We start from the raw sequence: 21636 nt of genomic DNA, 5'->3' as shown, positions 1-21636 counted from the left end.
GTTAGATGGCAAGAAGGAATTCCTGATGGTGAGGGGTCCTGAGCACTAGATCCAGGGACAAAGGGAAGGGGTGAAACCTTTTTTAAAGCCCCCCTGCAACTTCCCATTGGGAAACACTTGCCCAGGAAGGCAGCCCACACACACTTGATGGTTCCCACTGAGGTCCCACACAAACTAAGGGGGAGGGGGTCTTTGCACCCTAGAGGCGCAAGGGAGCACCCTTCCCCCATCACCTGTCCACTGCCTCCTACAGGGGTGTCCAGGATGGTGCTGACTTTGGGGCAGGTCAGACCTGCCCCCTCACACCACGGTAGACCAATGGCTCCTAGGTCTCACCTCCCCAACCCCCGTCTGGCAGCTGAGAAGAGCCCTTTCCAACCACCACAGCTCCCAGGAGACGTGAGATTAACCCCTAGTGGGAGGCTGGAGCCTCCACTTCTGGAATTTGAGGCTGCCTTTCCGAAAGGGTTGGGGCGTGTAGCTTTGGCTGGAAGAGGGTCAGGAGAAGGGAAAGGCGCCGCAGGATATGTAAGCAGAGTTCCCTGGGGGGGCTTGGAGAGCAGCAGAGGCCTGGTGGTGAGCAGGGCGTCCCCATTCGTGGAGTCCTTGGTGAAGAGTCGCTGAGCCTTCCCCGGGGCGTAGGGTAGGCCTGCCCCACCTGAAGGGCAGCAGGGGGAGGGGCGGAGACGGGGAAGGATGGGGAGGCGGACACTCCCCCCGCGGCGCCGCGTCCCCTTCCGCAGGGCCGGCGGGTGGGCGCGGCGTGTGCTGGCGCGCGTCCTCGCGGGTGCAGGCAGGAAGCTGGGGCCGCGGGTGGCGCGCGTCAGGCGCGTAAGGCTGTGCTGGGAGCTGTTCCAGTGTGGCCGGCTGCAGGTGGGGGGCCGGGGTGAGGGTGAGGGGCCACGGAGCGCCGCGCGCGTCATTATCTGGCCCCAGCCCGACCCTCCGCAACCCCCGCCCGGCCTTTGGTTACGCGCTGAGTCTGGAGTTTCCCTCTGGGTCCTTTCTTGGGGGCCCCCGGGGAGGGGGTGCCTTCAGGCTGGGCCCGGGCCTGCGGGGCGCCCCGGGGTGGGGGGGGCCCGGGCCGGGCCTGGTGCGAGGGGGAGGGGCTCTCTTTGCGGGACAGGGACCGGCTCCGAGGGGAGGCGCTGGGATGGTGCGCGGAGGAGGCGGGGAGGCCGGGACTGCGCGGGGCTGGGGGCCTGGTGCCGGCTTGGGTTCGCCCTGGGCCCGGGCCACGGCCGGGGGGCTGTTTGGGACGGAGGTCAGCAGCAATGGCCGTCCCTGGGGGCTTCTGCAGCTGGAGCCTGCGGGAGGTGCGGAGGGCAGAAGGCAAGAGACAAGAGGAGGGCAAAGAAACAAAACGACATTTTCAGAATCTCCCTGGGCACTGAGCTCCAGAGTCCTGCATCCTCAGAGCTGGATGAAACTGAGGAGACCTTGGCACAGATGGATAAACTGAGGCATGGTGCCCCATCCTCCAGAACGGGACCTCTAAGGGCCACACACTCCCAGGCTGCTACCAAAAGAGCTTGCTCCAGGCTTTCTTTGATGTCTCTGTTTTATCTTTAAAATTCACATGGATTTTACATGCTACTCTATTATATACCCATGTTTATATTAATATGAATAATGTTTCCTCCCAACTATTCTGGCCTTTATCCTTTGGCCTCAAATGCCCCATGGCACACCAGAGGCTGTGTGTGGACCCCACTGGCCCCCATCAGCCTTTTCCCAAGCCCGGCCTCCTTGGCACCCCTCCAGACACACTCACTGCAGCCACTCCCTTGAGCCCAGTGACAGGGCTGGGAGCTGAGTCAGAAGAGAGACTTAGTTGGGGAGGTGGTGGACAGGAGGTGTGGCTGAGGGTCCTTCCTGAATTATCAATAGCACTTGGCTCCAGGGAAGCCTCTGCTGGTGGAAGCCATCTGTAGTCACCCTCTGCCTGCCCCAGGACTAGCAGCAGTTTCTCACCTGCTGGTGATGGCTGTGTCAGATGCTGGGGCCGCGCCTTGGGGTCTGTCAGGGGGCTGCTGGGCTGCGGCAGGCGTGGGCATGCGGGTGCTGATGGGGCGGGGGATCCGGCTCCGGGTGGCAGCTGCCCGCCCGGCTTTCCTGGGCACCGCGGGCTCAGAGGCAGGCGTGTCCTCCTCGGAGCCTGTGCCTGAGAGTGTCTCAGAGGCACGGCGCTGCTCCTCACTGGAAGAGGATGAGGCCCCAGAGGCCAGGCGCAACAGCAGGCGGCCCTGCCTCTTCTCCATCACCAGCCGCGCCAGGTCCTGCTGTGGTCGGGCCCTCTTGCTCCACCGCTCTTTGGCCGACAGTGAGCCTGAGGGCTCCGAGCCTGTGTCCTCCTCAGACAGCAGGACAGGGATTCGGCTCCTGGGGCGAGGGCCTGGCATGGCATGGCGACTGGGGGAGATGGTGGCCAGTTTCTCGGGACCTGGCTCCAGCAGGGACGCCGGGGCTGGCCCATCGGCAAGGGCTGGGCCATTGGGCAGTGAGTCTGTGGTCACCTCCAAGGGGCTGCTCCCGGGGGGGGCGGACAGGACACAGCTCACCAGCCCTGATATGGCAATGCCGTTCTCCAGGTACACGGAGGCCCCCTCCTCCTCAGCCCTTCCATCAGAGGGCACCTCCAGGCCCAGCTCTCCCCCAGCGCTGAGCTCCTCAGACCGGGAGGCTTGTCCACCGGAAGACATGACATTGAGGTGGGTTTTCTCTGCAATGTGCACAAAGGTCCTCTCGACTTTGGTGAAGGGCGAGGAGGTGACTGCCACTCCCCCTGCCCCTATGGTCACTGCCCCAGCCCCCAGCCCTGTCCCGGTCCCAGGGGGCTTGGGCTCAGACTTGAGGACGGAGGATAGGGTGCCTGGCTCAGACACGTCCAGCTGGCTGCCAGTGGGCTGGGGCCGTTCGTGCTGAGGAGTGAGGGCAGCCAGAGTGCCCAGGTCAGGGTCGGGGGCCAGGTCGGCAGTGACAGGCGACTTCTTCATGTCGCCAGGGGAGACGAGCACCAGCGTTTTGGAGCCCTCCTCAGGCTCCAGGTCCCCGTCAGCCATGGAGGCTCGGCCCCTGGACTCTTTCTGATCATCGGCCAGCAGCGTGGACGGGGCGCCCTCCTGGCTCCGGTCCGTGCTCCTCTCGCTGCCCTCACTGCTGGAGCCACTGTGTGGCCCCAGCACCTCCCCCAGGGCCACTGCCTCCTCCTCCTCTTCTTCCTCCTCTTCTTCCTCCTCTTCCTCCTCCTCCTCCTCTTCTTCTTCCTCCTCCTCCTCCTCCTCCTCCTCCTCCTCCTCCTCTTCCTCCTTCCCATTCGTTTGAGGCTGAACAGGAGCCAGCGGGACCTGCGGGGTGGCAAGTAGCATGTACGAGAAGTCCACCCTCCGGGCCCTGTTGAGCAGCCGAGCCCGTTCGCGGTAATCGGAGAGATCCTTCTTGTAGTCCTGGTAGGGCAGGCTCAGGGGCACGGCTCGTGGGAGACCATTCACCTCAAACGGGGGCGCCACGGAGAATACCTGCAAGGGGCACACACAGGGACCCACTGAGGTCACTCCCCCGTCCTGGGCCGGAGAAGGACTGACTGCACTCCCAGGCTAGGAGGCCCATGAGAGTGTGAGTTCCACTAGAGCACATGCTGGGGCTGTTTTGCTCATTGCTCTGTCCCCAGGGCTTAGAATGGTCCCTGGCACCTAGTAAGTGCTCAGTAAATCTCTGATGAATAACTGTGTTCATGCTCCAGGTCCCCTGAGGTCCCAGGCCTTGATCCTGGTGGCTTTTCTGTCTACCAGTCTCTCCTTTACCCCCACTCTTCTGTATCCTATGTCTTTCCTGAAACCCAGAGGCAACTCTAGTTCAATCAACAGAAGAAAATGACAACTGCGAGCCATCATAGCCACCATGTAGGAAACCAGGTCCAGAGAGAGGCAGCAAGTGTCTGGGTCAGCCCTCACTGCTTCCTCACAGGGCACAGTTCCTCTGCAGCCAGGGAGCTGGCCACCAGGGCCACCAGAACCTGTCAGACAAGGGCAAAGTTCAGGCCATCCTCCACCCCTTGAAGTGCAGGCTGGGCCCCTGGAGCTCCAGCCCACTTCCCACCTGTCTGTCAGCCAGGAATTTTCCAGTCCTCTATAGGTATGTTTTGAGTCCACACTTCCCCCAAAAACTCACAGCCAGCCTATGAAAGGCAGTTTCTTTTCACTTGATTTAAGTTTTACCCTTTGAAGCTTTGTGCAGAGTTCTTGGCAATGTGATGGCATGTCCTTGGTTTTCTACATTCTTGCCACATCTCCCCTTAGCCCCCTTCCTTCCAGACTCAAAAGGCCTGACCATCTTACCAGGACCTCAGCTGCTGTGTCTTCTCTAGCTCCGCCCTTGTCAATCACACACATCCCCAGGCACCCACAATGCGCCAGGCCCCATTAGGGCTGACATGGCTTTGTTCCTCCTGGTGGGATGGTACTGATGGTATCCAGCACTTTGTTAGCCTTTTGAACACACAGGGCCTCTGTTTTCCTAAACACAGCCCATGCAGACCAGAAGCCCTGGAGGGGCTCCAACACCTTCAGGTGCCATCCAGACTCTCAGGGAGTCCTGCCAGGCATTCCTCTTGAACATCTGTGTCTGCTGCCCTATGCCCATGGGCACAGCCCTGTCCTGCCTGGTGGTTCCCCAGCCATCAACCTGTTTTTTCCGTTCTGCATTGCCCATCCGTTCTTCCTACAGCTGCCCAAGTGATCTTCCTGAAACTTAAATCTGATCCCATTTGTCTCTGCTTCAAACCTGCAGAAACCTATGGTGGGTCCCACAGTCCTCAGGAGACAGATTCAAACCTATAGAAACCTATGGTGGGTCCCACAGTCCTCAGGAGACAGTTTCAATCTTTGGCTTGGCACATGAGCATCCCCACCCCCCACCTTGTCCCCACCCCACCCCGTGATCTGACTCCTACCTTGTGCTCCAACCTCACTTTGAGCAGCACCCTCTGGTCCCCCACTTATGTTCCAGCAGTTCTCTAAATGCCTCATGCATCTCACACTTCTGGGTCTTTCCCTAGGCAGTTTCCTTTGCCCAAGGGTTCCTCTCACTCTCTCTATTGACATGACAAATTCCTGTTCTTCCTCCAGGACCCAGCTAAAACAGCTCATTTCCCCGAAAGCTTCTTGTCCCCCCACCAAGCAGACTTCATCACTCTACTTGTTTTCCCACATCCTTCCATTACAGAACCTCCCATCCTCTATTTCACAAGCACGTGTTTACATGGCTCTCTTTCTTGATAAACACTGAGCCTCTTAAGGGTTTTTCATTCATTCATTCATTCATTCATTCATTCAAGAAGTCCTTGAATGTCTATCGTCTTGGCCGCTGTGTTAGAGGCTGTGAATTTGTGGATCAGCAAGACAGATCTGGTCCTTGTTTTCATGGAGTGTGAAATCTTTAGATTAGGAAATTAAATGAGGATAATGCATTCTCCACAAAGGCTGTGACCATAAATGAGGTCATGTTAGCAATGAGTCTGGCTTATAGCAGTTGATTGATAAATGTTAGCTCCCTCCCCACCCTGCTCACTCTGGTTTGAAGATCATTGATCCCTTCCTCAACCCCAGAAACTCCTGGATGCCACACCTGTGGGCGGGGGGCGGGGGGTGGGGAAAGAAGGGGCTCTCCCAGCTGAGGTCTCTGTGCAGTCAGCCCAAAGGCTGGTGGAGGGGAAGGAATCCCCAAGGCCAAGATTTGCTCAAGGCTGTGACTTCTCCCTTCCTTAACTGCCATAATCTTCCTCACAATCAGACCATCAGTGAGGCCTTGATGGAGTGGGGAGGAGTGATGCCAGACAAAATAGCATCAGACACCGGATAGGACCCCAGCACACTCTGGGGTGTGTTCTGATTATGTTTTTATCCTGTCTGGCTCAGAACTCACCCACCCAGCACTAGATACATCCTACCCAGCAGGGATATCCTTCAACCCCACCAAGCCATTCTTTCTCAGCAAAACCTCTGCCTATTTTCCCTGTCCCATCTCTGACACTTTGGGCATCCCTGTTAGAACCACCTTTTCCCCTGCCATCTGGCCAGTTCTTGGATCTCTCAGGAAAAGCCCCATCCATAGGATGGATCCTCTGCTCACAGTGCCCACATTAGATGATCATAGCTGGAACCCTCTCTCCTTTCATCTCAAAGCCCTCCCCTTCCATTACATGGGAGGGATGAGGGATGAGAACTGGAAATCAGGCATCACTGATAATATCAGACTGGGAAACTGAGGCCTGGAGAGAAGCATCAACATGCCCAAGTCACAAAGCACACCACCCAGGGTAGCCCAGAACTCAGAATTCTTTCCACTGCCTCACTGGCCTCCCATCCTCCCACGTGGAGAAACTCAGGACCCTCTGCCCTTTAGCAGAGCTGTGAACCTCAGAGTAGGGACAGGTTTGCCCTAAGCATCACTGCCAAGCCCACCCTGGCCTGGGCATGCTGGGTTTTCTATTTCAAAGCCCCTCCCCATCTGGCTCCATGTTGGGGAGGGCCAGGGCTGGGCTCAAGTTCCTCCCTCCTCAGAGAGCAGGAAGTCCTCCCACACCCTTTCTGGCCTCTCCTGGATGCCTGTGCCCAATGAGTATCCATCCATTCGCCCATGTGATCCTGTGCTCATTCAATCAGCCAACGGTCACTGGATAGCCTCTGTGTGCTTGGCCCTATAGACCTGAGGACACCATGGGAGGGGGACAGCAGTGACACTCTCCCAGTCTATCTCAGAGGGAAGAAACAGTGCTGGGTGTCACCAAGCGGAAGTCGGGTTCTGGGGAAGCTCACACCTTCCTGCTCCCTTCCCAGGGCAGTGGCCCTTTATGATTCCAGTCTGCTTATTGTGGTACTCCAGCATGCTTGGCACAACGTTACTTGGGGGTGCTTTTTAAAAAAAACAGAGCCCTGAGTCCTACTCCCTAGATTCTGTAGGTCAGAGATGAGGCCCAGAAATCTGTTTCAAAGCTCCCTGGTGAACCAAAGGCCAAAGGCAGATGTGGTGAGGGTGAATAGTGTGGGAGGAGGAGAGGCAGGCCTTTGGAGCTGAGACAGAGAGAATGAAAGCCTCAGCCCTCCCCCTGCCTCCGCTGAGCCCAGAGCAGCAGCATGTGGCCTCACCAGCTTCAGAACTCAGCCCAAGCCCGTGTTTACTCCAGTCAGCCGGAAAAGTGAACAGAGGTAGACGGACCAGACTCCCAACTGCCCCTGCCACCAACAAAACTGGGCTCTCCTCAGCCTTGACTTCTCTGCTACTGATGCTGGAGACAGGTTACTCCACATACCCCCATCCCCACACAGCGTGCATTGAGCAACTCTTGCCTGGACCCTAGCCAGTCCCAGACATTGTGCACTGCACATCAGCCCACAGTCCCAAGGTCAAAGAAGGGGGGCTGCCGACGGACAAGAGGAGTGTGAACTCTGACACCCCGCCCCTCCCTCACTGCAGGGCGGGGAGGGCTTTGTGCCTCTCACAGCAGTGCCCCATCTCCTCCCTCAGCAGCTGCCCAGCGCATACCTCCCATCTCCCCTCCTCCCCAGGGGACCCTCCCCCCACAATTGCCATAATTTCCCAGACTGAAAATTGGAGATGAGAAGTCAACAGGGTAGCTTCCTCTGCCGATCTCTGCCTTTCCCAGATTCTTCATCTGTCTGTCCGGGTCTCTATTCTTGAACCACATCTGCCAAGCCAAGAGCCCTCCCTCTGCTCCTCCACCCCACACCCAGGGGTGCCACCCACCCCGGGCACACTGGCCTGTGGCAGTCATCTGGGTGGAAGGGGTAAGATGACCTGGGAAGGCAGCTGCCTACCCTAGGTCTCTACAGATCCTCACATACTTGACCCCCAGATCTCAGTGTCCCCAACCCCTCCCTGGCTGCCTCAGGGCAAGGATCTGACAGCATGGGGACATTCTAAATGCTCTGCGGGTCAAGAAATGCAGCTGTAGCTTGCCCTTCTTCTACCCGCACACTTGCTTTAGGCCCCAAGAAAAGTATCTTCCTCTTTTGGTGCTGTGGCTGCAGGCTTGCAGGGGTGGGGTGGGGGACAGAGAGAGGGTGAGCCCCCCTCCACTTTCACCCTCTCTCTCTGCAGTCTCCAAAGTCTCTGCGAGCCTCTCCTTCTTTGTGTCCCACCCCCCCTCCTTGTCCTAGTTCTCCCTCAACCCACATTCTATCCCTGCATTCCCTTGGCTCTGCACAATCCACTCTCTCACTGATCCCCCTCAACAGACCATTCTCCCCCAAGCCAGGGCTACTTCAGACCCCCCATTAAAGCAGGGGGTGGGGGAAGGCTCCAGCGCCCTTCCCTCCCACAGGGCTCTCTGGCATTCTGGCTTCCCACCCCCAGCACACACTTGGCCTCAATTGTCTGATCCATAGGAAACTGATTAGTGCGCCCACCTTCCTACTCCGCATCCCCCCTCCAGCAAGTTGGCGATTTGGAGTCGGCCCCAAAGACCAGAGTCCACCCCCAAAGCCCTCCCGCGGATGAAAGGAGACAGCCAGCCGCCTCGTGAGGGTTGCTCAAGTCCAACTAGGCTGAAACCTCCGGTCCCCTCCCGATCTAGCCTGTCCTGGCGGAGGTAGGAGTGGGGCTGGATCCATTGATCTGGAGTTTGCCCCCCACCCTATCTCTGAGTCAGCAAAAGACTAGACCCTGCCCTCTGCCCAGCCTGGCGACCCCAGAATTGGTTCTGCATCGAATGGTGGGTTAGGAAGGAGGAGGGTGAAAGAAAGCAGGCGAAGTGCAGGTTCCTGGAAGGCGTCTTTAATCAGGAATCGGTAGTACACAAGCTCGCCGGATTGTCTGCATTAACATACAGGGACTTTAAAAGGCACAAGATCCCTCGCACAGCGACGCGTGACGGCGGGGCGCCCCCCACCCCCGCCTGTGCGTGGCCGTGTGCGCGGGGGTGCGTGTCCGTGTCCCACCCCCCTCCCCGGCGGCGCCGCGCGTGTGCGTGTCAGTTTCAAGTGTTGGATTTGTACAGTACTCGCAGTCTAGGGGCGGGGTCTCAGTGCATGCTCTTCTACCCTGGCCCGGGGCCCCCCGACGCCGCTCTGTACGCTGAGGACGCACCCCGGAGAGAGAGAGAAAGAAAAAAAAAAGCGTCCCATCTTCCTGTGTGTGTGTGTGGTTTCGAGTTTTTCGTGCATGCTTATGCTGGCCGGGGTTGGGAAATAGTGCAAGCTTATAATACAGTATTATTGCAGTACAAAATGGGGGGGGGGTGTTATGATGGGATGGGGAAGCCCAGGAATAAACAGGCTGGGATTCGGGACCTCCGGGAGGGAGGTCCTCTCGCCAACCCCCTTCCTATCCCTCGCTCCCCTCCCCACCTCGATCAGGAAGTCTCCCAACAATGGGAGGGGGCTCCTCGGGTCCCTGGAGGGAAAGGGCTCAGGTGGGCCCCAGGGCTGAGCTTCCCCCATCCCACCAGTCTCACTTCTTAGGGGGCAGGGGCCAGCCCTCTCCTCGCTCAATGCTGTCAGCCACAAGGGCCCCGAACCCCGCCTCCTCACCCTCGGAAGCCCCTCCAAGTGGGGGGGCAGGGGTCGACGGAGCAAGTGCAAAGGAAGCAGATGTTGGTCCCTGAGTTTTATTTTCGGGGGTGGGAAGAGAGAAGAGCTGGAAGTGGGGGCATGTTTGGGGACCCCCAGGGCCCTCGGTGTAAGTGGGGTGGGGCAGGAGACACGGACGCAGGGGCTTGGGCCAAAAGGGGGTGTTGGGTGGCTCTGAGAGACCTAGGCTCAAAGCTTGGGTCCCCCTCAACTCTGGGCTCTTTGGCATCCAATTGCAAGGCCAGTTATTTGGGGCGGGGAGGGCGCAGCTCTGTAGGTGGTGAGGTAACTGGAATCAGGGGTGGGCGACAGGGGCTCTTCGAGCCCGGAGAATTGGCCAGCTTGCCCTCCCAGCCCTCGTCAGCATCCTGCCCTGAAGCCCTGAGGGGCGAGCCACCACTCCAGCCCCGCCCCGCCCCGGGCCAGGGACCCTGCGACCGAGAGCCTGCGGAGGGAAAGCTAACACAATCACAGCGCGGGGCGGGGGCGGCGGGCGGCTGCGGGCGATAACCCGGGGGAGGACTTTAGCAACAGGCAGCTCGGCGGGGGCGGGGCGCAGAAGCTGACACCACCTCGGGTCGCACACGTCGGGGCGCCCGGGAGGGCAGCTCTGGCGACGTGAGGGGCGGGTCTTGAGCCGGGGACTCAAGAGGCCTGGCGGTACCCTGATCACGCCGCTTAGCAGCTAGTTAAAAAGACTTAACGTACATTCGTGGTGCGACGGCCGCGGGGGCGGGTCCAGGGGTCGGGGACAAAGGGGAATGTGGTAGATGGGGTCCCGATACAGTGATAAACCTGCGAGAGGGGCCCGGAAACACGATCCTCGTGCTCTCCTGGGCGGGGGGCCGCTAGTTTGCTGTCCGGAGAGTGCATGAAGCGTGCGTGCAGCTATGGGTGTGTGTGGGGGGGGGGGGGGCCTGTTAGTCGTGGCAAGGTGAACCCCAGCCCCCCCACCCTCAGAGCCTGTGCAGGTAGAAGGGAGGGTACGTGGTGGGATGCACGGCGGAACCAAGTGGAAGCGGAGGTCTAGGAAGGTTCCCATAGTCCTTTGGGCTTCACTGCCCTTCTTCCCCCACTGCTTCTTAACTATTCATTTGGGGGGCTGGGGCCATTCAAGCCCAGGGGCTCCCTAAGCTGGGAAGCCCACTGGGTGGTGTGAGAAACCATTTGGGATATTTGAGGGATGTGGTCCTCAGGCTGGGAGCCTCTCCCTTAGGGAGAAGAATGCTTTAAAATTTTCAGAGGCTGACCCCACCAGTCCCAGGGGGCACCTCTGTCCCTAATGGGAATAATGCAAACTTTGGGGACGTGCCCCCCAACTTAAGAAGAGTGATTTGCCACACTCCTTGTTACCAAGGACTGCCCATGGGGGTGGGCTGATTCCTGCCCTATGGGTTGGAATCTCAGTGGAGTTTGGGGTGGGGTGGGGTGGTGTTCGGGCCCTCCTTAGAGGTCTATGCTTCCATCCTCAGGTACCAAATCAACCCAAGGACAGCAGGGGATACAGCATTATGCTCCCACAGCCAGGGGCCCCCATATCCTCCCTAAGCATGGTCCCCTCCCCTGGCCACCCAATACAGACACATTGCCACAGCTCTTTCTGCCCACCCCAGTAGCCCAGACCCCCCCAACCACTGCCTGGGCAGACAGCACCACCCCTCCCCAGAAAAGGAGATCTAAGCAGGGCAGAGGAGAGAAATAGCAAAGGAGGGTCCTGGGCCCCTCCACAGAGAGGAACCCTGGCTTTTCCTGGGATTGGAGGGGCCTGCCCCTCTTGGCTGGGGGAGCAAGGGTTAAGGTACCAGCATGGCTCAGAGTTTCCACTATTCCCCCATGTGCTGGGCAGGGCTATTCCCCTTTTCCCCACAACTGGAAACGCAAAGGAGATTGCTGGGTTCGGGATGCTAGCGGCGGGGGTGAGTGTTGAATGGTTATTGCTGTGACCCAAGCTGCCTTAAGTGGGTGGGTGGGGGGGGGGTCTATTCATTACTGAGAATTTACTAGAGCATTTTTCACTGACTCAGGTTCCTGTCCCACAGAGAAAATACTGGTCCTCTGAGGAGGACCCCACTTGCCATGAACAAATCCACCGGCCCACACACACACTTAGGCACACACACCATGAGCTCACTGACATGTACACACAGCACACAGCCCCACTGGCCACGAACTGCCTTCTCTTAAGAAGCCCACCGAGTATGAGTTCCTGGGGCAGAACACTGCCCCCATTTGAGTGCTACAGCCTTGGATAGATTTGGGGGAGTGGGGGAGTCCTCAGGCTCAGAGAGGTTCAAACGGAGTTCAGGGTCTCTGCCTGTAAACCGGTTTTGTTTAGCTCACACAGTGATTTTTCTTTAAAAAGTTGTTGCTTTTAAAAAATTAGAGGCCACTAATTAAAAATTGTGAGATTTCACTTAAAAATTGGAAGATACTGGCAACAATTGGCTGAGCTGAGGGTGGTGGTGGTCCCTCTGTTTACCACAATCCCCACAAGTGCCCTCTCCCTGACACTGCTTGGCTCCTGTTGACATGTGAGTTGGTGACATATCACATCTCCATGGTCAGTGGTCACCAATGCCAATACCTGCCCTGCCTGTGAGCCTGACCCCAAGGATTCCACCAATACCACTGAGGACAGGGTTTTGAGCACCTGCTTTCTCACCGGAACTCTTACTCCGCCCATCTAATCCCCAGAGCTGCTATGGGATGCTTGGGGCCATGTGGGATTGAGAGGTTGGGGTCTCTGGAGAGACAGGGTCCAGCCATTTCAACCAACCCCAGTACTCTGGAGTGACCCCCACCTGGACTCTGGGATGGAGAAGGAAGGAGAGTCTGACTCATAGACAACTTCCTTCTTCCTAGATAGAGCGAGGAGGGGCCAACCAGAAAGGACAGTAAATAGTAAATAGACCAATACACAGACTAAAACGCTTTAAAACTCCCATCAAACAAGACCTCAGTTATTCGGCATTGGTGGGGTTTTTAATATGCTTTTGTAAATTAGATATTCTGATTAATCCATTTAATGCAGATAATACTGGGATCTACTTCCTAGGCTATTATGAGGATTAAACAAGTTATTTTTGTAAAGTGCTTAGATCACTGCCTGGCACATAATAAGCTCTGTGTGCCAGTGACTGTTAAATAAAATAAATTAATTAATAATTGGAAGCCACCACTACATGCAGGGTGTGACTTTAAAGTATGAAAATATCATTTTCCAATACAACAAAGAGTGCTGCTTCTTTTCAAAGACGACCTTGGGGAGGCTATGTGCTTTCCCCAAGCAGGGTATCATTTCTTGAAACACTCTGACCTCTTCTTTGGGAAACCCAAAGGAGCCTGACAACACTCCAGGTCCCTACCCAGGCTGGGACCTAGAGACAAGCACCCCAACTCCAAACCATGCAGGGCTCTGCTGAGCTTCACATGAACTTGCTCCAACACACGTGGCTTCAAATGGCCTTAGATGTTCCAAAAGTCAAAACTACCCTCAAGAGGTCATTCCTAGATGGAGAGGGTGCTCTTGGCCCAGATATCCTCAAAAAGAAACAGATTTTGGAGAAAGGAGAGTGGTGGGTGCAGGCTTAGCTCACATGGATGAGACATCCATGAGAACAGTTTGGCTCAGGGCACTGCCCACCCACTATGGCATCCCTAGGCTGGGGCAGGGGCCCTGAGATAATCTTAATATTATCAAGATCACTTCCTGTTAGTTCAGAGCTTTATGGCTTATAAGACAGTATCTCCTCCACTACAGAGGACACGTAAAAGGATGTCCCCCAAAGGACAAAATGTTTTGAATCATGATCTTACTTTGAAGGACACATCCTCTCCCACAGTTATCAGTTCTGGTGTGTGTGTGTGTGTGTGTGTGTGTGTGTGTGTGTGTTTGAAAATTCAGCCACTTTGGGGTTGCTAAACAGGATTCCCCACCTCCAAAAGCTTTGGAAACAGTAATATGTGTTTAATGCTAAAACGAGGCTGAAGCTAGTGCCATCATCTTTGATATGTCACAAGGCACTTTGGGATCTTAGAGTACCTCACGGTGCTGGTCACTGAGTGGGAGCTGTGCTCAGGGTCGGGTAGTGGAACCCTCTGGAAGGAAATGCCGGATAACAGAGTGCTTGGTTTCATCTAATCCCAGATAACAGGGGCCCTTCCCCCACTGCTGCTGACTTTTAGAGTGGCTGGTGGACAGACTCCCCTTCATTTCAGCCCCTGCCACTAGCTGGAGAGGACGGAAAGAGGGCCAGAGGGTAGCAGGGAGAGAGGGGGGCAGTGCCAGAAGGCGGGGAGTAGGGCTACTGTCCATCCCACCCCCTCACCTTTGTGCTTTGTGTTTTCCCTCTTTTCTTGAGGGTCTACCCTGACCCTCCTCTACCTTCTGCCACCGCAGGATGCAGAGCCACACAGAACATCCCGGAGGGCAACAGAGGCTTGGACTTGAGGAGGTTCAAAAATGAGCAGTCAGGATGGGGGTGGGCCCGAGTCTGGCTTTCATTCCTCGATGGAGAGGGTGCTCTTGGCCCAGATATCCTCAAAAAGAAACAGATTTTGGAGAAAGGAGAGTGGTGGGTGCAGGCTTATCTCACATGGATGAGCCATCTATGAGAACAGTTTGGCTCAGGACACTGCCCACCCACTACGGCATCCCTAGGCTGGGGCAGGGGCCCTGAGGCCTCTACCGCAACCAGAGACAGGAGTTGAAGGGAGATGAGTTGGGAGTGAAGCAGACATCAAGAGAGGAAGGAGGGAGAAAGAGGAGCCAGGATGATAGTAGGTACATAGGAAACTACCAAGGACTGCCCAAACATCTTTCTGACTCCCTAACACACACACACACACACACACACGGACACTCATACACACCCACACACACAGGACTGCAGCACTGTGCAACTTCAGTGGATGCCATTCACATTAGGGTCTGTGTAAATGGCAGCGCAAAGCCTGAGCATCTATCCGTGGCAACCCTGCCACATGCACAAATGCTCATACATAAGCACACTCAGACTCATAAGTGTACCTGCATGCACACAAGCACACACACAGACGCAACCTTACTGCAATAAACATTTTGCAAACCTTCGGGCCTCCTCCCCTCCTTCCCTCCCTATACAGGTACTGCCCTTCTTGGAGCCATCTTCACCACTGCCGCATTCCCCAGGGGAACAGAGGTGCTGGCTGACATGGGCGGGAACGAAGAAAGAAAACCTTGGGGGTCCCTGCAGTGACAGGTTGGGTGCTGAGAAACAGGCAGAAAGAGCATAAGCAATCTGGCATCCTGATCCCCCACCCATCTCCAGATCCCCATCTGATCAGCCTACCAGGTGCCCTGTTGCTCTGTCTTCACCACCGCCCCTGGGGGGCAAAAAGATTGGCTGAGCACCCACAGGAAGGAGTCACCCTCTGAGAGGGGCAGTGGTGGGACTGCTGTGTCTGGAATTCGTCCTGAGCTCACAGGTCCTACCTCATCCTTTGCAACCACCCTCTCTGCCACTGCTACTAGACGGGGTCCTTTCACCCCGAGGCTCCAGCTCGCCTTGAGAGGCAGATCCCAGGCCCCTGTTCATACTTGCTCAGCTCCTAAGGAGCTGAGCCAGGCAACCAATCCCACCAGTGGATGATGGCACATATGCCTTGGGGGAGGGGCAGCCGACAGTGGATTGAGCTCCAGGCCTCCTGGGTTGAGATGTGGGAGGGCAAGGACTCTGTCCTCTGTGACAATGGCATGGGAAGCGCTCACTGGGTCACAGGGCTGCTTCCTCCCGTACCACTGAGTGTAGAGGCACTTTCCCACCAAGCCCCAAATCTGGCTGGCCAGGTCCCCGTCTCACACACAGGGCCACACGCCTTGCCCCACGCGGATAGACAGACACACAGCACACCAAGAGGGACCCAGTCTCCTGGCACTCCCCTCAAGGGTGGACCAGGCCCAACTATGCCAAGAGATCACAGATTAAAAAGAATAAGCCCCATTCCAGACTGACTCTGACCCAGCATGCCTCTCCCTGACACCTTGGTTTCCACTGGACTCTGGACTCACTGGTGGCTCCAGCCCAGGGCCCCTGTCCTGTCCCAGAAACTGCACCAACAGCCCCATCCCTCCCTGCACCATTTGGCTGGCACCAAGCAAAGGGAGATGATGGGGGGTGAGGGGCGGGGCGTTACAGTACGTTGGGCCAACGTTATAGGGGGCTGTATTGCATGATGGGGAGGGACAGGGTGTATGAGTGTGTGATTATTGCGTCCTGGGAAGGAACCACGGTCTCTGCCTGCTCCCCAGCCCCCCCCCCACCTGCCCCCTCCAGGAGGGGGGGGGCCCAGCCTAGGTCTTGTGCGTGAAGCGGGCCCACACCTGCTGCAGCTGTGACCGCGAGATGCGGAGCACCGAGGGCACGAGTCTGTGGTTGCCGGCGGCCAGGGGCGCGTGGCGCCGGTGGGGCGCCCGCACGGGGCTGCTCTCCGCCGAGCGGCTGCGCTGAATGAGGGAACCGGAGGAGCCGCCGCCGCCAGGGTGAGGGTAATGCTCGGTCTCCAGCGTGGAGGAGGAGAAAACGGAGGACGCCAGTCGTCGCAGGGGGCTGTACCGCGGGAGGGAGTGCCCCGAGAGTCTGTCCTCCTCCAACTGAAAGAGACCAAGAGAGTGGAGGGAAAAGAGGCGTCAGGCACAGACTCGACAGCTCCGTCTCGGGGGGCCACCCCACCGCTGACAGCCCCTGCGGCACCGGCGTCCCGGGCAGGTCGGCAGGGTCCAGCAGGGTGCAGAGGGGTGCAGACTGTAGTACTTTCCTGCCTCACAATCTAGGCTCCGGCCTCCAATGCCCTTTCCCGGCCTCCTCCTCACACCATGGTCTCCTTGCAGAGACCTTGGTCACTCACTTTCTCCAGGATGCCTTCCTGGCTTAGCTCTACATAGCTCGGGGTTCCCTCTGGGCTGGGGAAATCCTGCCCCCCAGGAAGGCCGCTCTAAAATGTATTAGCATCTGGGCACCATCTGTCTTCCCGGCTGGACTCCATGCCCTTCATGAAGTCTAGAGAACACCAGCTACAAGCCCTCTGGGGTGGCACTCCTGCCCCCATGACAGGGGCAATCAGGGTCTCAGTGGCAATGTAGCAGAGGGTAGGACTCTGAGGTCCGACTACTTATGTTTGAATCCCAACTCCACCACTTACTACCTGGGTGACCTCAAGCAAGTTACTTTACTTCTTCATGCCTCAGCTTCCTCATCTGTAAAATGGGGGTAACTATGGTTCCCACATCATAGGACCTTTGTAAGGATCAGATGTTATAGTATGCAAAGCCCTTAGAACAGTGCTGGCCATGGTGTAAATGCTGTGTCATGTGAACTGTTTTATTACCCTTTAAATCACTCTTGAGAATGAAGAAAGAGATAGAGGACTGGGGGGTGGAGGAGTCGATCGAAATCATTTCTCCAAGGTGGCTTTTTCCCTGTCCTCTGCAAGGTCAAGCGGCATGGCAGGGTGTGGCCGCCTCACTTGGCCACCGTTGGGAAGAATCCCGCCTGTGCCCTGCTGCCCTCGTGCCCTCAAAGGGAAAAGGGAAAGTGGGGCTCAGTGTCCCAGGCTTATGGGGATGGAAATGGTGACTTGGCTGTCATCAGATGTTTCCCATCCTGACCCCTAGCTCTTCCTGGGACTGAGGCCAGTTTACATAGCTTTAGGCGGGGCCAGTGAGGACTGGCTGGGCCAGCTGCTAGAGGGCTGAGGAGGAGGGGGCCCCTGAGGCCATTGAATGGGGGTCCAGGGACCCAGCATGGAACCTCCAGCAGAAAGGCGAGGAGACAGAATATTCTGTAGGATCGTCTTTGCCCTCACTCTGCTTTCCCTTCCAGCTTCTTTGTGGCCAAGTCTAGGATCCTTCTGAACCAGTCCTGTCTGCACTGAGGGTTAGGGGTCCCAGGCCCACCTGGGGATACTGAGGGCCAAAGGTATCCACAGTTGCCCACAGCCCCTCTCACAGCACAGGCGGGTGGCTCAAGTTCAGCATCTCAGCCAGAGTTTGGTCAGCTGCCAGAGGGATTTAATCCCAGCGTGCTCCTGCCCTTTCAGGCCAGGTACTTCTTGTGGCCACCTCCCTGTCCTCAGTGCCCCACTGAAGTGTCATGTCTCTGAGGCCACCCCAGCTTCCCAGGCAGGCTGGCTCCCTGTTCCTAGCAGAAGAAAGTTCTCTGTTATCTCCCTATGTCCCTTGACTGTAAACACCGTGTCTCCACGTTTGCATCCCCACCCCACCCCCTTGACTGTAAGCTCCGATTCATCTTTGTCCCCCAGCCCCTCGCACACGTGGCAGGGAAATGCTCTAGGGGCTGCCAAACAAATGTCCATGTACTCAGGGAATGTTGACCCACTGGGTTATCAGCCAGAGACAACCTGGAAGGAGGGTAAACATCCCTCCCCCAAATCACACACTCTGTCCGCTGCTCTCTCCTCTGCCCTGGCTTTCCCGGTCACTTCTAATTTGCACCGTAAATTCCGGAGAGAAGAAAACAAGGTGTGTGTAAGAAAAAAATTGAAGTATCATGCTCTGCACACCAAAGAACAATAGATGCTCTAAAACTGCCTGCTTCCACATTATCCTCGTCCCGGCTCCCCACGGGGGTAGGTGACAGAGTTGCAGGTGCTCCTATCTTAGGAGCTGTTAGGAGGAAGTTCACACATCAGACACCAAGCAGACGGAGCTGGGACTAGGAGGGGCTTCCTTGCAGAAAGGCGGCAGGGTGGGGTCCCTATAGAGACTTCCTGCCTGCCCTGAGCCGCTTAATCTAGTTACATTACAGGATGGGGGGAGTTCCACAAACTGGGATTCCAGTGTGCAGCCAGCTTTGGATCCCCCACCCAGGCTGGGCTCAGGACTCTTTCCAGACCAAAAGAAGGAGAACATGTGCCAGTCCATTCCTCCCTCTTCCCCTGCCCTTGGCGAAGGAAGGAGTCAGCTTCACCCTGCTGTACTGAAATACTCCAAGACATGTCCTGCCCCATGTGCTCACACCCAGACACACACAGAGACTGCACCACACACAATGACACGCCCACAGGCACACCTGCTGCCACAGTCCAGCCAGCAGGCGCACACACATGTGTGCATGCAACACACACACACCCCCCACAAAGGCTCTTTCTGATCCCGCACAAGTCATCTGCTCTCTCCGGCCTGTGTTTGCTCCTCTCTTAAACACACAGGCCTCAGACTGTGTGGCTCCGGGCACAGCCCTGGAGCCAGCTGCCTGGATTCAAATCCTGCTTCTACCACTTAGCAGCTGGTGACCCTGGGCTAAAGACTTAGCTACTCTGAGCCTCAGTTTCCTTACCTTGTAAATGGGGATGGCCTCTGCACAGTATTGTTGTGAGGAATACACGTGTAGAATATGGAATTTTGGGAGCAGTGCCAGCTGTTATATCCTCATTAGAACTATCATGTACTGTGATGATTACCCTGCCAGCTGTGACGTTCTAGGCTTCCATGGATCTCCACACACTCGCAGACCCACTACGCGCTCTACACAGACACTCCGACGTGCACCCACATGCATGCGTACACACACGGACACGCCCACACACCGCTGCACACTCTTGGGTAAGCTGACACTGACATTCTATGGCACACACGCAGCCATGGAATGCTGACCAACCTCCCTCTGTACAGTGTGGGGAAACCAAGGCCCGCACACACCTAACATCCCCTCCAGACTCACACGACTCATCAGCTCATCGCTCACTGAGACAGGCAATGCCCGCCCTTGTCACGAGCAGGACCTGAGCCCAAGACTGACTGTACGACAGGCCTGAGCCTGCTCCCCCAAATCTCTCCTCACCCCCTTGGCTGGAATTCCCCAGTGTGAGGCTGACTCCTAGGACAAGGGGGGTTGCATCTGAAGGCGAGAAAAACCTCCCAGATAGCTCAGCACCCCGATTCTGAGACCCACTTGGCCTACAGTCACCAGGAAGGGACTGGAAGAGCCCAGGTCCAGAACTTGGCCTCCTGATTTTAATTCTGGGCTTTCTCTCCACCCCACACCACCACCACCTGTCTCCTTTCCTCCACTCTGCACCTCCCAAGAGCACGACCGATTGTGTGTCTGATCTCTGATGCCTCCGGTCCCCGGCACAGAGTAGATGCGCGGTAAGTAGGGAATGACTAGGTGATGAATGAATGCGTGAATGAATGAGAGGGGAGCAAGGGAGCCCAAACAGATCTTGCTCCTTCTCCTGCTTCCCAGGGCTGGTTCTGGTGGGCACAGTGTCCAGGTCAGCAACACAGCCATGCTGCCCACATCCTGCCCCAGCTGAGCCTCCAACTCAGGCTGGCTAGGACCTCTCTGGGTGGAAGCTCATGGTCCCCACTTTTTGAGCCCCCAGTTTTCCAGTGTCCAGGGCAAGGCCAGAACGAACACTCCTCAGGATCTTGGGTCAGAGGTTGTCTCTTCTACACACAGGGATGGGGCCTAAAGACAGCCCTGCTTGGAGCTGCCTTCTCCAGAGCACCTGCGATCTCCCGGCCAGACCTCCCGATTCTGAGCACACAGCGGAACTGGCCCCGGCCCTGCACCTGGCATCTCCCAGAGCCTTGTGCGTGCATGCCCCCGACGTGGGACAGTCCAGTGGAACGCGGCACAGCCCCTGAGCCCTCTGGCATCACCTCCTTGGCTCTCCCCAGTCCTCTGAGGGAGCACAGACCCCATTCAGCACCCAGGGTGAGTGTTGGAGCCACTTCCTGGATCAGAGGTCAGCCTCTACCCCACACAGAGAAGCCAGGCCAGGCCAGCGGCCTTCTGCCCATTCTGACACCCCATGTTTGCCAGAAGAAAATAACCAAAATACCATGAGACATGCTGCGGACCCTCACCCTGGCATTTATGATGCAACCACCATCTGGCCCCTCCCTGCCCGTCCTGCCTTGTCCCCCAGTCCCTCCCACACAAGAAGGTGCCATGGCAGCCTGACCAGGTCCACCCAGGGCCCCCAACATGCCCGCCCCTGTGCCCAGTTTAGGGTCCCTGCTGCCCTGGCTCCTTTTCTCCCCATCACTGTCTGAGCGTCCTGGTCCTCAGGGCTCACCCCCCACATGGAGCCTACCCTGACCACAGGACATCCCCTGCTGCCCTCACCCCCTTTCAGCAGCTCCTTCGCTGACTTCCAGGAGCCCTCTCCCCAGGTGTTCCACGCTCTGACCCCTTCATCTCACTCTTTTTCAAGGGCTCCCTTTCCTTTCACCCCTCCCCTCCCAGGTGTGAATGTTTCCCAGCTCTGCCTTCACCCTTGGCTCTCCCCACCCTCTTGGGTGTCCTCTTGGGTGACATCATCCACTCCTGTGGACTACAAGACCCCCAAATCCATATCTCCTGCCGAGATCTCTCTCCTGAGCACTGATGCCTCCACAGTGGACATCCCACAGGTACCACGAGGTCATTGCATCCAAATCTGAGTTGATACTCCTTTTAAAACCACTCAGTGACGGCACCGCCACCCACCCAGAACACCGGCATCAGTGGAGAACCCCTCTGCTCCGTCACAGCTCCCTCAGTCCTCAGCCAACACCTCTCGGCTCCATCCACCTTGCCCCGAATCCAAAGTCCCCACCCTGGTCCAAGCCGCCAGGGCACTCTCCTGCTGGCGCCTGCCATGTGGCCTTCCTGCTGATAGTTTTGTGCCCCTTCAATCCATTTTCCACACAGCAGCCAGAGGGATCCTTCAAAAGTACCAATGTCATCATGTCGCACCCCTGTTTAAAAGCCTGCGGTGGCTCACCAAGCCTTCAGAATCCAGCCCCAACCCCAAGGCCCTCCCAGACAGGGCCCCAGGACCCACCTCGCAGCCTCATGTGCTGCAAAGTGCAAGCAGAGCAGTGCTTTCTGATTGCCACCTCTGGGCCTTTGCACACCCTGTCCTCTTGGCCTGGGAGGTCTTTCTCTTGCTTTGTCACCTGGCTGACACCACCCAGAATGCAAGACTCACCTCAGACCTGGGAGGGTACTTCCTCTGGGAAGTCTTGCTGCCCCCATAAGGTTGGTTTCAGACCCTTAAG

General features: G+C 57.1%; 1 protein-coding gene across 1 annotated transcript in view; it reads right to left on the bottom strand.

Moving 5' to 3' along the window:
* Positions 1-922: 922 nt before the first annotated feature.
* TTBK1 (tau tubulin kinase 1) overlaps positions 923-21636 on the bottom strand; it is a 35346-nt gene continuing 14632 nt past the window's right edge. Inside the window, exons 13-14 of the mRNA XM_068558292.1 lie at positions 1975-3518; positions 923-1307 (exon numbers count right to left, since the gene is read on the bottom strand). Of these exons, the coding sequence (XP_068414393.1) occupies positions 923-1307; positions 1975-3518 (1929 nt within the window). The remainder of the gene's footprint in view (positions 1308-1974; positions 3519-21636) is intronic.

Source organism: Eschrichtius robustus, chromosome 12 (genome assembly GCF_028021215.1).
Source record: "Eschrichtius robustus isolate mEscRob2 chromosome 12, mEscRob2.pri, whole genome shotgun sequence".
NCBI lineage: Eukaryota > Metazoa > Chordata > Mammalia > Artiodactyla > Eschrichtiidae > Eschrichtius > Eschrichtius robustus.
The sequence above is the reverse complement of the archived record's forward strand: the minus strand, read 5'-3'. Positions and strand labels throughout refer to the sequence as shown.